Consider the following 14,635-nt stretch of genomic DNA (forward strand, 5'->3'; position numbering starts at 1 on the left):
CCTAACTGCAGAGTCTGTATACATAGACTCCCAAGGGATAAGTCCACCATCAGCCTCAGAGGCCTGGGGAGGAGGCAGTACTTTCAAAGCCATGTGTGCCACAAATATTGGTCCTGTTCCTATTTAACCTCTCGACCAACCCTGAGAAGTCACCCAGGAACTGCTAAGCCTGATCTGCTCTGCCCTCCCTTGGCCCAGCAGGTAAGCAAAGTAGCTTTGCTGGGCAGCCAGCTCCACATGTCCCAGCGGTGTCACTCTGTCCCCACTCTCCTCCAGATCCGCCTCTGTTATGACTCCACTGTGTTCTCCACCTCACCTGAACTTTGGGTTTCTGGACCAAACAAGTATGTGAAGCTGCCCCAGTGAGTTTGACAAGGGATGAGAAAGAGGGAAGGGGAGACGCCTCCACACTCAGGCCAGAACCTAGGGTCTCTTCCCTGCTTCCCCCACCCCCATTCTCCCCTGGTCAGTTACTGTGTCCCATCCATTCACCCTGGTCCACTTTCCTCTATCTCCTGCTGGGGCTCCAGGTAGAGTCGTGCCCTCTGGTCCTTTCTAAATGTAAATGCTGCACAGGTCTGGAGTTTGAATCTTGGCTCTATCACTTCCCAACTGTGTAACCTAAGCCAATACTCAACTTCTCTGTGCTTCTGATTCATCAGCCAAAAGGGGATAACAATATGCCTATGTCCCCTAGGGCTGTGATGAGAGCCCATCCTCCCCAAAGCCTTTGAAGCTTCCCCAGTCCAGTTTTTGGGTCCAAGTCCTTCAGGCCATGGCTTATTCCTGGTGGTTCCGAATTGATAACCCATGGCCTCTGCATTTGCTGTTCCCTCTACCTGGAGCTCCTTCTCACTGGTCTTTGAGACGGGAAGATGTGCCCCCTCATCTCCTCACTTTTGGGGGAAACACCCTTTTCCTGTACCACCAGACCCCATGCATACCCCTCTGTTTCATTTCTTGTCTTGCTGAGACTGGAGATCCTGTTACCTCTCTATAGTAAACATGTGACTCAAGGGAGCATGGGAAAGGAAATCAGCCATTCTGTTGGTGGCTCCCTGTACATCCATGCCATGCTATGCTTTCTGTTATTTCTTTCCTTAGATGAAACCCTCTTGGCCTCTGGAGGAGTTCAGCCGGAGAGGCTCCTCAGTTTTTCCTGTCTGGCCAGGGTTTGATGCTTGGGGAATGGAGCGTCTCTCATACCAGCCTTTCCCCAGCTGCACTATGTGAGTGACCCACCTGGGCAGCTTATGAAGGTGTAGGGTCTGGGGCAGGAGGCCGGGGTGGGCCAGGGCCTGTTTCCAGCAAGCCCTCAAGGAGGCTCATTGCCGGGAGCTCACGCTGATACAAGGGCCCACACTTCAGGCATATGCCCATCTGAAGATGGTCTGGAGCTTCAAGTTCAGGACCCATGACAGGCTCTGAAGCCACAGCCCCACACTGGGATGGCTCTCTGTACACAGGAGGACCTGAACACACTCATCTGACCACGAAAATCAGAGGGCATGAGGGACAGTGGAAGAGCAAGGCCAACTCACAGCTGTACCTAACCCCAGAGGGACAAGGGTAGGCTTGGGGGAAGGCACCCCGTCCCAGAAGAGCATAGCACTGAGCTACATACCTGAAAAATGTGGTACTTCATGTCGCTGATCTCGATGGTCTTGCTGCTGTCCCCATCTTGTTCTGATCTATTGGTCATTAGTGTCTTGAACCTGGGGCAAAAAAGATGAACCAAGGAGAGGCTTGAACATGACTTCTCACTCCATCATCGTGGCGGAAGGCACCGTCTGTCGCCTGACCAGCAATTGGAAGACGGAGCACTGTAAAAAATGACTGCTGTGTTCCCAAAATAACTTGAGGCAAGTGACATTTTATATCATCCTGGGATGATGGCTGGCCTGATGACTCTGGTGGAGCCCTGCCTCTTCATTTCAGAAGCAATAATTCAGCAGGACGGACAGCCCTTCCTCTGAGCTCTCCTGTTACACTCTGGGCCCTGCTCCTACTGTGCCTGCTATGCAGTCTGTCTCGGCACCCACCCACCCCCCACCCCATACACACACACACCAGGGGTAGAGGGGACTCTGGTGACAGGAAGGGCCTGCAAGTGCTACTGCTTCTGGCTGCTCTGCTCTAGCACCTCCAATCTGACTAGCTGCCGCTGTTACCCGTGGCTCGTACCTGTTGGAAGCTGTCACCAGCAGGACTTTGTGTGCATAAAACAGCTTTCCTTCTACCAGGAAGGTCACATCTGACATCTCCTTGTTGTTCAGAAAGTGAGGGTCTGTGAAAAGGGTAAGACGGGAAACTGGCGGAGGTGCCCACCTCTAGGGCTCCTAAGTGTGCTGAGGGAGGGGATGGGGCACAAAGGGGAGAAAAGGAAGAGGAGACAGGCCTCACCTAGCCTGGCTGGCAGGGTCTTCCGGATCTCTGGGATGCTGGGGATGGGGCTGCTGCCGTAGCAGTGTGTGAAGATGGTGGCCAGCTGCTGGATGACTGAGTCATTCTGTGGGAGGCGGAGAGGGCCCATGAACCACCACTGCCCCTCTATTGCTGCAGATATGTCAGTTTATTTCAAGGTTTAGGCTAGGATTACAGCAGCCGCTGTCTTGTTCTGCTGGAACTGGCTTGGCCAGACTACAGCCCAGATAGAGCTTCGGCCTCTGCCCTCGCAGCCAGGCTGGACAAGCCCCGGTGCTAGGGTGCCCATGTCTTGGTCACACTCACCTTGCTGGTCTTGAGGATGTCAAACATGAGCTGCAAACCCTCGGTCACCAGCTCCTCATTGTATTCCTCCTCCTTGATGGAGCTGAAGTCCCGCAGCAGGCTCTGCACCACCGAGTACCTCGACTGGGAGAAGGAGGTCCGCAGAGACTCGATCCAGATGTGCAGCTTCCAGGGGACACCTGCCAGTGGGGGAGGCGTCATTCACCTCGCAAGGCACTTCAGCACAGACCCTATGACAGGCTCTCACCATGACCCCCTACCTGGCCACCTGCCCCATCCCTGTGAACTGAGTGACAACTCCCAGTGTGGCTGTGTGATGAGAGCACTAATTCATGTAGAGGCCTCACTGGTCAGCCAGAGGGCCATCTCAGGTTCTCATCACCTGAGGTGGAGGAATGACTTCAGCCCAAGTGCAGGGGATCCAATCTCTAAAAATCCACCACCAAACCTGTGGATCTCTTTCCTCATTGCTTGTTGGGCCCTAGAATTATTTGCTGGGGAAGATCCACTAATTCTGGAGGGGTGGCCAGGTAGACGTGGATACCCCAGAAAGTATGCAGGACATTCAAGAACAAGGGCCCCATCCTATACAGAAACCTGAAATGAACCCTGTCCTATCACAGAGGGGTTCCCAGCAGCCAGCTTGGTATGCCAGTGCACATCTAGGTGTATAATGTTTACCAGTTCCCTGGAGTGTGTCAGCGGGGCCACAGAGTAATTTAAAACTGCTATGTGAAGTTCAAGACAAAAACCAGTCATTCCTGGCGCTTAGAGTGGTAGCTTCTCACCCTGCAGCCTGACGGAATTAAAAAGGCCCCGTGGCCTTGCCCAGAGACCCAGGGAGGTGGGTGGGGCCAGCACACTGGGCAGGAGTGATGTCCCCATTTCCCAGCAGAGCCGCCTCGCTGCTTTTCTGGCCCAGCCCTGAGGGTTTGTGCATTATGGCCCCGGGTAATAACATTGCTATCACAGTGGGTACCAGGTATCATAGTGGGTACCAGGCCTCGTGCTTCGGGTGATGCCTTCCCATTCTTAGTTGATCATCAGCACTAAACCCATGGGAAGAGAGGCATCTGGGACTTGGGTACTGCATGGTGTGCAGCTAACAGGACCTGGCTCAAGTAGGTCTGTCTGACCAGCCTCCCTGGAGGACACAAAGTCCTCAGCCTTGTACACCCAAGCACTGAAAGGTTGGGCAAGCAACCGGACCTGGTGACTCTCTGTGTACAAATCCTCAGGGTGCCACAGAAGCTCCCAGTGCTCTGTTTCTGGGCTGTGACCAGGGAGGAGGGCAGGCCAGAGGCACTAGAAGGCATGGGGCCATGACTTCCTGATTTGTCACTGCTAAGGACCATCTGAGGCCCAGGGCATCACTTGTCCTGGTCAGGGAGCAGACATGCCCCAGCCACACCTGTGCTCAGCTGCCCAGAGGCCTCGGTCTACCCTGCAGGTCCCAGCCCTCTGGTCTGCTGGGTGACTGCATGCCCGGGTGTAGGTGTGCTTGCTGTGTGCATGTCTGCACGCCTGCGGGGCCTCACCCAGTGCCCTCAGCTCCATGGTGATGTCCACGTAGCCGTGCTCAGCGCTGTAGTACATGGCCTCCTGCAGGGCCTTCGTGCGTGTTCGGCTCAGCCGCATGGGCCCCTCGCTGCCGCTGCCCTGGCTCGAGGTGTCACTTTCCTCCACGCCTTCAGCCAGGATCTCCTCCAGGGACAGCACATCTGCTTTGGCCTGTTGTGGCTGAGTCAGGAGCTTCCTCAGGACATTCCTGTGGGCCAAAGGATAAGACCTGAGGTCCCCTACATGAATGGGCAGTGCCCATCTGAGCGGCCTTCTAGAGCCTTGTGGCCCAGATGGGCTGCTGCAGGGCACCTGAGGGCTCCTTCCCCTCCCACAAAGGTACCCATCTCCAGCCATCTGCAAGAGAAAAGGGAGGGTGCAAGGGACCCCACCCTTCTGCTATCCTGTATTACTGAGGTATCAAAGGCTTTGGGGCTAAGCAGTCCCTGACATCTTGGCTATGGGATCTCACATAGACTGAGCCCTGACTGGTCTGTCACCTGTAGGACAGGGCACTAGCATCACCCTCTCCAGACGCTGATATTAAGCCACTGTGCGCCTGCAGAGCCTGACGTGTGGCAGCAACTCCTGTACAGCAGCACACATAAAAGTGCCTGAAACAGGGACACACCTAGGCAGTCCGCATTTGTTCTCGAGTCAATGAGGAGGAAGTGAATAAGATAGTACGTAAGCCGTGCCGTCCTATGCGGAACTCATACAAATGTAGAATGGGAGGCTCAACAAGTGCCGCGTCCCCCGGGCTTCACCAGTTACAGGTTAAGACCGACCACATCTTGCTCTAGGTCACGCTGGGAGCAGTGCAGACCAGCCTCCTCCTGTGACATCCTGGGGTGGCTTCAGCACAGTGGCACCCAAATGTCACCTAGGGGCCAGGCCTTCTCCACACCTCTCCAAACTCACAGCACAGAGCCTGTGTCCCAGAGAGGCAGAGAAACAAACAGCTGCCCACAGGGCGGAGAGGCCACTGGGGGGTAAACACAGTGCAGAGTGGGGCAGAGAGGCCCAGGCAGGATGGACAGACTGGACCAGAAGGGAGGTGAATTTAGGTGGGTGGGTGAGTACAGAGGACAAGAATGGGGGACCAGGCACTGCAAGAACACAAGACTTGTGGTGAGAAGCCACCTGAGAGCTGCAAGCAGGTGACTGGCCCACCAGCCCTTTGCTGGCTCCTTCTTTGCCCTCTAATAACCTCTTTTTCCCTCTGCCTGCCCCGCCACTCCAGGACGGCCTTGCTGTAGTTTGACTGTTAAAACCCTGGGAAGATCCACCATCTGTTTCTGGAGCAAAATGTGATTTCCTGCAGAGCCACAGGAGCTTCCACCTGGGTGAGCCATACACTTTGTGAAAGTCCCTAAGGTACCCTGAAATTGCCACCAAGCATGAAGGGGAAGTGATCTTGAGCAGACCCTGCAGCCAACTTATTGGAAAATGGGACTGTCTACTCAGTTCCAGTCTCTGAGCCACCCACCACCAGTGTCCCCAGGCCTCCACTGTTTAGGCCCCTGTGGATCTGCATCTTTCTCATTGACATAGGCTCTAGCTTCTGGAAAGGCTGCTCTTCTGCTACCACTTGGGGTGTGTGTGTCCAGGCTGCTGAGAGGTTGTTTTAATGCCCCCAGGTCAGGTGGGGCAGGCACCCTGGGGGCAGGTACCTGTGGCCGTGGGCGGCTGAGTGGCTGAAGCAGTTCATGTCCTCGTGGAGGGAGGACGCCATGCCATTGGCCTCGAGCATGCTGAGGAGGGGGTCGGCGCCTCGGCCCAGCAGCAAGCTGACCAGTTCGTAGTTCCCTAAAAGACAAGGGGTTAATGCCAGGACAATGAGATGGTGGCTGACCAGGAATGCTGAGGCAAAAGAGATGGGGACAGGGGCACTCTAAACTCTGAATACGGGCGTGGGGAGCCACGCTGACTGCATGTGGTGCAGATGGAGTGCTGGTGAGAGGTAGAGAGGAGGAAGGTGTATCCTGCCCCACCTCCCCTGCTGACCTGTCTGGGGACCACACTCAGCAGAAACACTGATGGATGGGGACAAGGGGAAACTCCCAGTGGCCCAGGAGGGATTTCAAGCATCCCCAAAGGGAGTGTGTGGCCAAATGCCCAGCCTGGTGATTCCACCCCAGCCTGGTGATTCCACAGGGTAGACGGAGCCTCCTGGCAATGAGAGGTCTGGCTGGGCAGGGCAGTGGGGTACCTACCAGCCGCAGAGGCCAGCTGCAGGGGTGTCTCCGCATAGCTGTCCTCACCACTGTTCACTGCTGAGCCCTCCACATGGGCACCAGCATCCAGCAGCAGCTGCCAAGACACAGGGGGAGGACATCACTCAGTGCACAGGGGGGCTGGGGGACAGTTCTCCCCAGGCATGTGATCAAGACACGGCTCATCCTGGCCCCTGAAGAACTGGACTTTTAGAACTCCTGGTTACCCTCAGGGCTCAGAAATTCTAGAAGCTTCAACTCCACTCTTGTGAACCTGGGCCATGAAATTATGAGTCACTGCTCTTTTTCAAATGCTTTCCCAAGTGCGTCAGTTACCTTTCTGAGAACTCACACAGATGACAGAATAGAGAGTGTCACTTGTGACCTACAGTGGGAAACTGAGGCCCTGGGAGGCAGCAGGGTGCCGTTCTGGACACTGACCAGTGAGTGACCTGGGGCAGAGACATCAACACCCTGAGCTTCAGTCTTCCCTGTCTGCAAGATGGGAGGAGAGGCCTGCCCTGTGGTGCTGCCGAGATTAAATGAAGTGAATCAGCTCAGCCCACGATGGGCTGAAGAGCTAGTACCCCAGGCTGGCAAGTGAGGGAGCCGGGCAGAATGTCACACACTGTCCAGGACAACAAATGGCCTCTCCTTGCTCCATCAGGGGCAGGCTTAACAGATACCAAGTAGTTCCAGGAGGGCTGGGCCTGGCCTGGCCCTTGGGCAGGGGCAGTGCCTAGGCTGACTCTCAGATCCACTCTAGGGTGGGGGCGGGGAGGCCACCTGCTGGAGGCTTGTCAGTCAGAAATCAGTCACTCCCACTGCCTGGGTCAGTGCAGAGGAAGGCCTGCCCGACAGGGTGAAACTGGGCGCTAGTCCAGGCAAGCCCAGGGCACACCCTATGGGCCCTCTGCTCAGGTGCTCATAGGGCAGTAACTGCAAAGCAGGCCAGGTGAGGTAGCCATCCAGGCAGTGACCACTTGGAGTCCCTAGTATAGGTCAGGGTTAGGTTGACAAACACCAATAAGCTCGATACAATCTGTGCCCTCAGAACTTCCAATCTATCAGGGGACAAGAGATAATATGGGCTTCCATGAGGAAGGGCCAGGAAACCCTGCAGGCACCAGTGACCCGAGGACCTGGGAGTTGAGTGGTGTGTGGCCGTGTGCCTGCTGCTCTGCCCACAGCTTCCATTCCTAGAACCCCCACCCCACGCCAGCGGGGCATCCTAGGCCAAGGTGGGCAGCAATGTAGCTTGGCTTGACAGCTGAGCTGTGCCAGCTGTCCTCTCTCAGGACCTGGAAACAGACCAAGCCTATACATGGGGAGGGGGCAGAACTGGAAGGACACCAAGGCATAGAGCCAGATTGTCAGTACACACAGAGGTCAGAGGTGAGAAGCTCCAGCATGTGCTTAGGGTGCACGTGTGAGAGGAACTGAGGCCTGACCTGTTCTGCTTGGGTCTGGTTCTTGTTTCCCACAATTCTACACATATCCTTCTACTTGCTCCTTTCTCGAGGCACACTGGGTGGGCTGCTGCCCTGCTGATCAGGGAGCCGGCTTTAAACAGTCTCTCTGAGGTCTGATTCATAGCAGCTGCCCTTAGGGGTGACACTGGGGCGATGCTTGGGGCCCAGTCCACCTGGGAAGCAGGGGCATGCTGTGCACCTGGGAGGGGCTCACCTGGACTACAGAGATGTGTCCATGCAGCACGGCAAATGTCAGGGAGGTCCAGTGCCTGCTATCAGGGTGGATGGAGGGGTGCCTGGGAGAGTTGCTTGGAACCTGGAGAAAACAACACATGATTAGGGTAGATGACCTTAGGGTAGGTGACATTCCTGGGCAGGTGACACAGGCATCTTAATGAAGGGGATGGTGAACTGGAGTCAATTCAAGTGCTTTCTACCTACATTCAGTTGGTAACGTCTATCTGGAGCACTGTGTGGATAAAGCTCAAAAAGAAAGGGTAGCAATTAAAGAAATGCAAATTAAAACTACACTGAGATTCCATCTTACTCCAATCAGAATGGCAGTTATAAAGGATACAAGGGACAATAAATGTTCGTGTGGATGTGGTGAGAAAGGTACTCTCATACATTGCTGGTGGATATTGGTGCAACCAATTATGCAAAGCAGCATGGAGATTCCTTAGAAAACTTGGAATGGAGCCACCATTTGATCCAGTTATCCCACTCCTCAGTCTATACCCCAAAGACTTAAAAACAGCCTACTACAGTGACGCAGCCACATCCTTTTTTTTTTTTTTTTGTGGTGCTGGGGATGGAACCCAGGCCTTGTGCCTGCGAGGAAAGTACTCTATCAACTGAGCTATATCCCCAGCCCCACATCCATGTTTATAGCAGCTCAACTCTCAATAGCTAAGCTATGGAAACAACCTAGGTGTCCTTTAATGGATGAATGGATAAAGAAAATGTGTGGGGTATGTGTGTATGTATGTATATACACACACACACAATGGAATATTCTTCAGCCATAAAGAAGAATGAAATTATGGCATTTGCCAGTAAATGGATGGAACTAGAGAATATCATGCTAAGTGAAATAAGCCTATCTGAAAAAACCAAAGGCCAAATGTTCTCCGATTTGTGGAATAATAGAAATAGATTGGACTAGACAAAGGGTAATGAAGGGAAGGGAGAGGGGAAGGGAATAGGAAAGACAGTAGAATTAATTGATCATAACTTTCCTGGCCTTGTATTTGTATACACAAACGGTAAGTCCACATAATGTACGACCACAAGAGTGGGAACCTAATAGAGTAAGTTATACTTTATATATTTATATTCTGTCAAAATACATTCTACTATCAGGTATAAAAAAAAATTTAAAAGGGTAGATGTCCAATTAATGATGTAAATATTCTTGGGCAAAAGATGGCAGAAGACCACATTATGTCTCAGAGACACAGGGAGAAGTATTTGGGTATGATGGGGAGGGCTTGGGGTTAGGCTGGTAAACGGGGAATGGTTCTGTAGAAAAAGAATCCTGGCCATTCTCTTTCCCGTCAGCTCACCCTCTCAGCCCAAATGTTAAGGAAACTGTTCTTTGTAATGATCTCTGTGTATTTTTTATTTCTATTCTCTTGAGACATCAACCCAGTTGTCTGAAAAATCACCCACAGCCTGTCTAGTGGAGACCCTGGGGTGCTCTTGCCAAGTGAGGGCCTGGCACCATCCTGCTGCTTGCTCACCTGGACATCCAGATTTGCCCCAGCATCAATGAGCATCTGTACCATGGCCTCGTCCCCCGCAGCACACGCGTACATCAGCGGTGTCATACCCTGCGTGAACCAAAGGCAGGTGCTCAGCGGTCTGGAACAGGACACGACACCCCATATCCCGTAGGCCTTTGCCTCAGAAATGCCAGACGTGGGTCTCCTGCCTGACCCAACTGCTCATCCCGAAGTCCCCTGCACCTTGTGCCTCCTGGGCCCCTTGGACACAGGGCACCCGCAGGCTGAGCAGTTGCAATCCCACAAGCTCCGCAGATACCAGAGGGAGGCAAGCAAGGGCCCACAGCCAGACTTGGGCACAACAGCTACCTCTGCCGAGGGAACTATAAACTGTACAAGTTACGAGTCCTCTCTGGGCCTCAGTTTCGTCCTCTTTAGCACAGGAATGACAGCTGTGTCTACCTCACAGGGCTGCAGAAAAGAGGGTGAGTTTATACATAGACGGGGCTGAGCACAGGGAGTAGGCTGGCATCGCCACTGTTATGGAGGAGGACTGCAGGGGCCCACCCTCCCTGCCAGGGCAGGGGTCACTATGGGTGGGCCACATACAGCAGCTGGCTTGGTCACTGGGCTGTTCCCGCGAGGCAGGCTCTACTATGAGCTCCGCTTCACGGATGAGAAGCTGAAAAGGGGAATTAACTGCGGAACTGGGACAGGAACCCAGGTCCATGTGAGCTCTGAAGCCGGCGCTTTGCAGCGTCACAAGAGAGAGACTGAGATTCCTATTTTGTGTGGCAGAGTAGTCCACGTAGGGGCTCCCTCCTGGTTTGGCGGGCAGTTCCCAGCGCTGCCTCCATGGCAGGTGACAGGGCAGGGGGAGAGTACGGAGCTATCTCTCAGGTGTAAGTGTGTAGATGAGTCTCTTTAGCTCATAATCCTTGCCTAGTGCCCAGAGATACAGAAATGGCCTGGTCACCCACACATCATTCTACTAACGCCAAGTTTAAGGAACAATAGGCTGAGCCTTTGTAGAAAAGTCAACAGCAAAAGAATGAAAATTTGGCATGCTTCACCCCTCTGTTCACACACTTGACTTTTTGCTCCATGCATCTGTTCACAAGTCTAAGCTTAATGTAGGCTCGAAGCCCTGGAGGAACTACTCTTTTGGGTTGTTTCTACCCCGTCTTCAGGGACATCCAGAGGCTAGCGAGGCCTCGATGGACAGATTCTAGGAGCACCATCATACTGCCAGCAACCTGAACAATCATATCAATAGCAAAGCCCAGAGTGAATATCTACTGAGCATGCACTAGCTGTTAGATGGAGAATTCTCAGCATCACCCCAGGTGGCGGTACTATGACTCACTCCATCTTAGAGGTGGGGCCACAGCTCCCTGGGTAGGTATTGTGACTTGTCCAAGGTAGACTAAACCCTCAGTTTGTCGAAGCTAAAGTCCACAGGCTTCCACATTGTGCTGCTGAGGGAGGGGGACAGCAGCCAGATGAAGGCTCCCGTGAAGCCCTGGCACCTGTTTTGACCGAGAGGCCTGTGCGAGGTCCAGTGAGAATGTCAAGTCCACAAGGGCAAAGGGTTTCCATGGGCCTGGTACAAGTAGGTGTTAGGGATCACGATCCATAGCTTGAGGCTGAACTGACTCCTCTGGGCTCTTTCCCAGCCTTGTATCAGCTGAGACAGTCACCAGTCCTCTAGACAGGGAAGAAGTCACATTCCCAGGGTTGTCCAAGGGGTGCCCGGGAACGTCCAGGCTGACATTCTATCTAGAATGGGAGACAGCTCACCTCTCTGAAGCACAGAGCTGAGTAACTCTCAGGTTTCTGACAGAGGGGACTGTGTCTCTGGCAATTTGTCAATCCCTGAGTCTGGTCCCTAAGCCCCTCCTCGTGGAGCTGTCAGAAGTTACCTGGTCATCCATGGTGTTCACCCCGTCCGGCCCCAGGGCCTCGATGGCCTGGTTGATGAGGTCCGTCCTCCCGCAGTTGAGCATGCGGAAACCCAGGTCCTGGTTGAATTTTTCAGTAGCAGCTCGGGCATCCAGCCTCCGGAAGGAACTGAAACAGCACTCGGGTCTGCACAGAAGAGACCAGGAGGTGTGTGAGCACGACATACTAGGACCCTGCCTGTCAATGACCCACGACACAGCTGGACCGGGCTAACGTGGACAGTGAGCATGGCTAGGGTGGGGGAAGGACTGGGACCAACACTCGGGTCAGTCGTGGTGGTCTCACCATGTTCTGTGACAAGAAGAGCACACACTTGTTTTTCTATAAACAGGTTAAATAAATGTGCCGAGCTCTGGAGAGCTGTCAACTGTCAGGGATCAAGCTCTGAACTAAAATAACCTCCCAGGGGCTGCTCTGCAGAGGAAACATTGGCCGATTGGACCTTTGCTCAGAGCAGGCTGCCCTCTACCTAGAGTGTGCTTATGGTGGCCAAGTTCTAGTTGCCGCTGTGTCTCTCTTTAAGAGTTCCAGGGGAGGCCCAGAAGTCCCAAAGGTAGGGAGGGAGAGGTCTGGAATCTCACTTGCAATCGATTCTACTATGGAGAGTTGCAGATAAAATGTGCGTCTACAGAGGGCAAATGGCAGATGCCCAACGGGCAGCTTCCGCTGTGATCGTTGGTTGGGTCAGTGTGGAGCATGGTTCAGGCCTGGGCCATGCAGATCAAGGAGGCCATAATTGGGGTTTGGGCAGAGGTCAAAAATTTGGGTTTGGACAACACTCGGTCTTGGCATTTATAGAGAACACCCTTAGAGCAGCTTGAATGGGCTGTAGCCCCAGCTCTCTGACCCCCTCCCACCACTAGAGGAAAAAGGGAGAAGAGGAGAATTTCCAGTGGCTGGACACGGGTACTTACTTGAGCTGTCGGGGCTCGCAGTCCAGGCCGGGCAGCAGGAGCCGGGCTGCCTGCCGGATGTCGCCGCTGTCCACCGTGAGGCTGCGGCGGTGCTCTGCATAGGTAATGGCCACGCGCATCCACTCCATCAGCGGTGGCAGCAGCATGAAGGGCCTGGGAGCAGCAGAGAGAGGTCAGGTCTTGGTGGGACGCTTCCTGAAGCAAGGGGGCCCCTTCGGTTCATGTGGTCTCAGAAAATGGCCACGAAGTTGAATCACCCCATAACCTGCAGGCTGCGAGGTGTGGAGGGGACCTGGTCCTTCTGCTCAGAGACCTCAACTGCCCCCCATTCCACAGAAAGCTTGTCAAGGGTCAGGAGGAATTGCCACGATGGCTGTACTAAGCAGCGCTCAGGGTCTATAAATGGCAGTGAAAGGAGGCCTGCCAGTGTGCACAATGGAGACTCCTGCCCCCTCCAGGGATTCAGTGGCCAGGTTCTCTCTCTGAAGGGGGGAAAGGTTGTCCCCTGAATAATAGATGCAGACCCAAACTCTAGACACGCTAGTGTCACCTCAGCATCCAAAATACCGTCTTTAACTGCCGTAGAGTGCAACCTGGGTTTTCCGGGGCTGCGGGGCGGCTGGAGGAGATGAGACACGTCACACCACACATGTATAGTTCACGGCCATTGCTCCCTTGGCTGGAGCCCAGGCTGAGGTGGTCCCTACAACCTCCTGGGTCAGCCCAGGGTGGCTCCAGCCTGGTACTCAGGGAGGAGTTGCAGTCCAAAGTCCTATGGGAAGATCAGTCCCAGGAGGCCTCTGTGACACCAAAAGCCCACGGCCATGGTGCAGGACAACTGAAGGGTCGCCAGTAAAGCTGCTGAGTTGCAAGTTCCAGGGGACACCTTTCAAAGCATGCTATGTGCCACCAGGGGGCGCCATTCACGCCACTCATGGTGACTGGATGGTCACCCAGCCCGCTCTGTCCATCCGGAATGGATGGTGCGCTTCCCTCACAGGAGCCCAAGAAGGCAGCCCTGGAACCCCGCCCCTCATGGCTGTTCTCTCTGATGATAGCCCAAGAGTTGGCCTCCTGTCTAAGTCCCCAGCCCCTCCTGATGCCCCATCCCACAACCCTTCCTTTTAAGCTAAGCCAGGGAGCAGGCGCCAGGCCAGGGCAGGCAGCCAGGCCCCACACACACCACTTCCTGATACCCGGGGCTCTCAGGCAGTGGGCCTGTGTGCCACCATCTTTCGGCTTGACACACTCCAAAGCACTCCAGCCAGGAAAAAGATGTGCTCTCTCCCTGCTCAGTTTCTTCAGGTAACCTCCAAAGACTGCCCTGTCACTTATCCCATGTCTCTAAAACCTCAGGCTATTGCCATAGTTTTAAAAGTTCCTCTCCTTGAGGGCAAAAGATGCTTAAAACACACACACACACACACAGTGAGTGAGAGAGAAATCAGATGTGACCTTGAAAGTGGCTCTTTTGGGAAGTTATTCTGATGTTCTGGTTCTGCTGGTACAGAAAATCTATCTGGGTTTGTGTCACTGAACTGGTCTACCATGTGGACACAGGGAGGCCACAGGCTGGAAAGGCCTTCAAGGGGGCCCAGAGCCTCACTCCACTTTATCTGGCCCTGAATACCTGTTACCAGGACATGGCTGACCAGCAGCCCTTGAGGTTCTCCAGCCCACCCTGCCCACTCCCAACTCTTCGTCAGAGGGGTCAGTTTTCGACTCTGCCTGTCTAGATTCTATTTGTCCTTCAAGGCCCCATTCCAATGTCACCTCTTTCCAGAAGCCTTCCCAAATTCTCTCTCAAAGCCATCTCTTCCTGCTCTGAAACCCCCTAGACCTCAGTCTTTCAGCAGTAAAGCTGTGTCCCGTGTTCCTGCTAATGTCGGGAGTGGTGCCCTCCTCATCTCTATTCTCCAAAGCCTGTGCAACAGATCCTCTGTGAATGTTTGCTGAATGGCTGAAAGTAGGGATCAGCATCAGCATCACATATCCAGGCCTTCAGTTATGGGCCAAGTCACGTTTCTTCCCAGTTAAGAATGACGTCTGATTTTGAA

General features: G+C 54.0%; 1 protein-coding gene across 5 annotated transcripts in view; it reads right to left on the reverse strand.

Annotated features, from left to right (window-relative positions):
* Abtb2 (ankyrin repeat and BTB domain containing 2) overlaps window positions 1-14,635 on the reverse strand; it is a 160,758-nt gene that overhangs the window by 5,630 nt on the left and 140,493 nt on the right. For all 5 annotated transcript variants that reach the window (XM_015477760.2, XM_048788572.1, XM_048788571.1 and 2 more), the window contains exons 4-14: window positions 12,579-12,731; window positions 11,625-11,790; window positions 9,721-9,810; window positions 8,193-8,294; window positions 6,507-6,603; window positions 5,964-6,099; window positions 4,269-4,498; window positions 2,731-2,909; window positions 2,404-2,509; window positions 2,185-2,287; window positions 1,625-1,715 (exon numbers count right to left, since the gene is read on the reverse strand). In XM_015477760.2, coding sequence (XP_015333246.2) covers window positions 1,625-1,715; window positions 2,185-2,287; window positions 2,404-2,509; window positions 2,731-2,909; window positions 4,269-4,498; window positions 5,964-6,099; window positions 6,507-6,603; window positions 8,193-8,294; window positions 9,721-9,810; window positions 11,625-11,790; window positions 12,579-12,731 — 1,453 coding nt within the window. The remainder of the gene's footprint in view (window positions 1-1,624; window positions 1,716-2,184; window positions 2,288-2,403; window positions 2,510-2,730; window positions 2,910-4,268; window positions 4,499-5,963; window positions 6,100-6,506; window positions 6,604-8,192; window positions 8,295-9,720; window positions 9,811-11,624; window positions 11,791-12,578; window positions 12,732-14,635) is intronic.

The sequence above is a fragment of the Marmota marmota genome, unplaced genomic scaffold (genome assembly GCF_001458135.2).
Source record: "Marmota marmota marmota unplaced genomic scaffold, marMar, whole genome shotgun sequence".
NCBI lineage: Eukaryota > Metazoa > Chordata > Mammalia > Rodentia > Sciuridae > Marmota > Marmota marmota.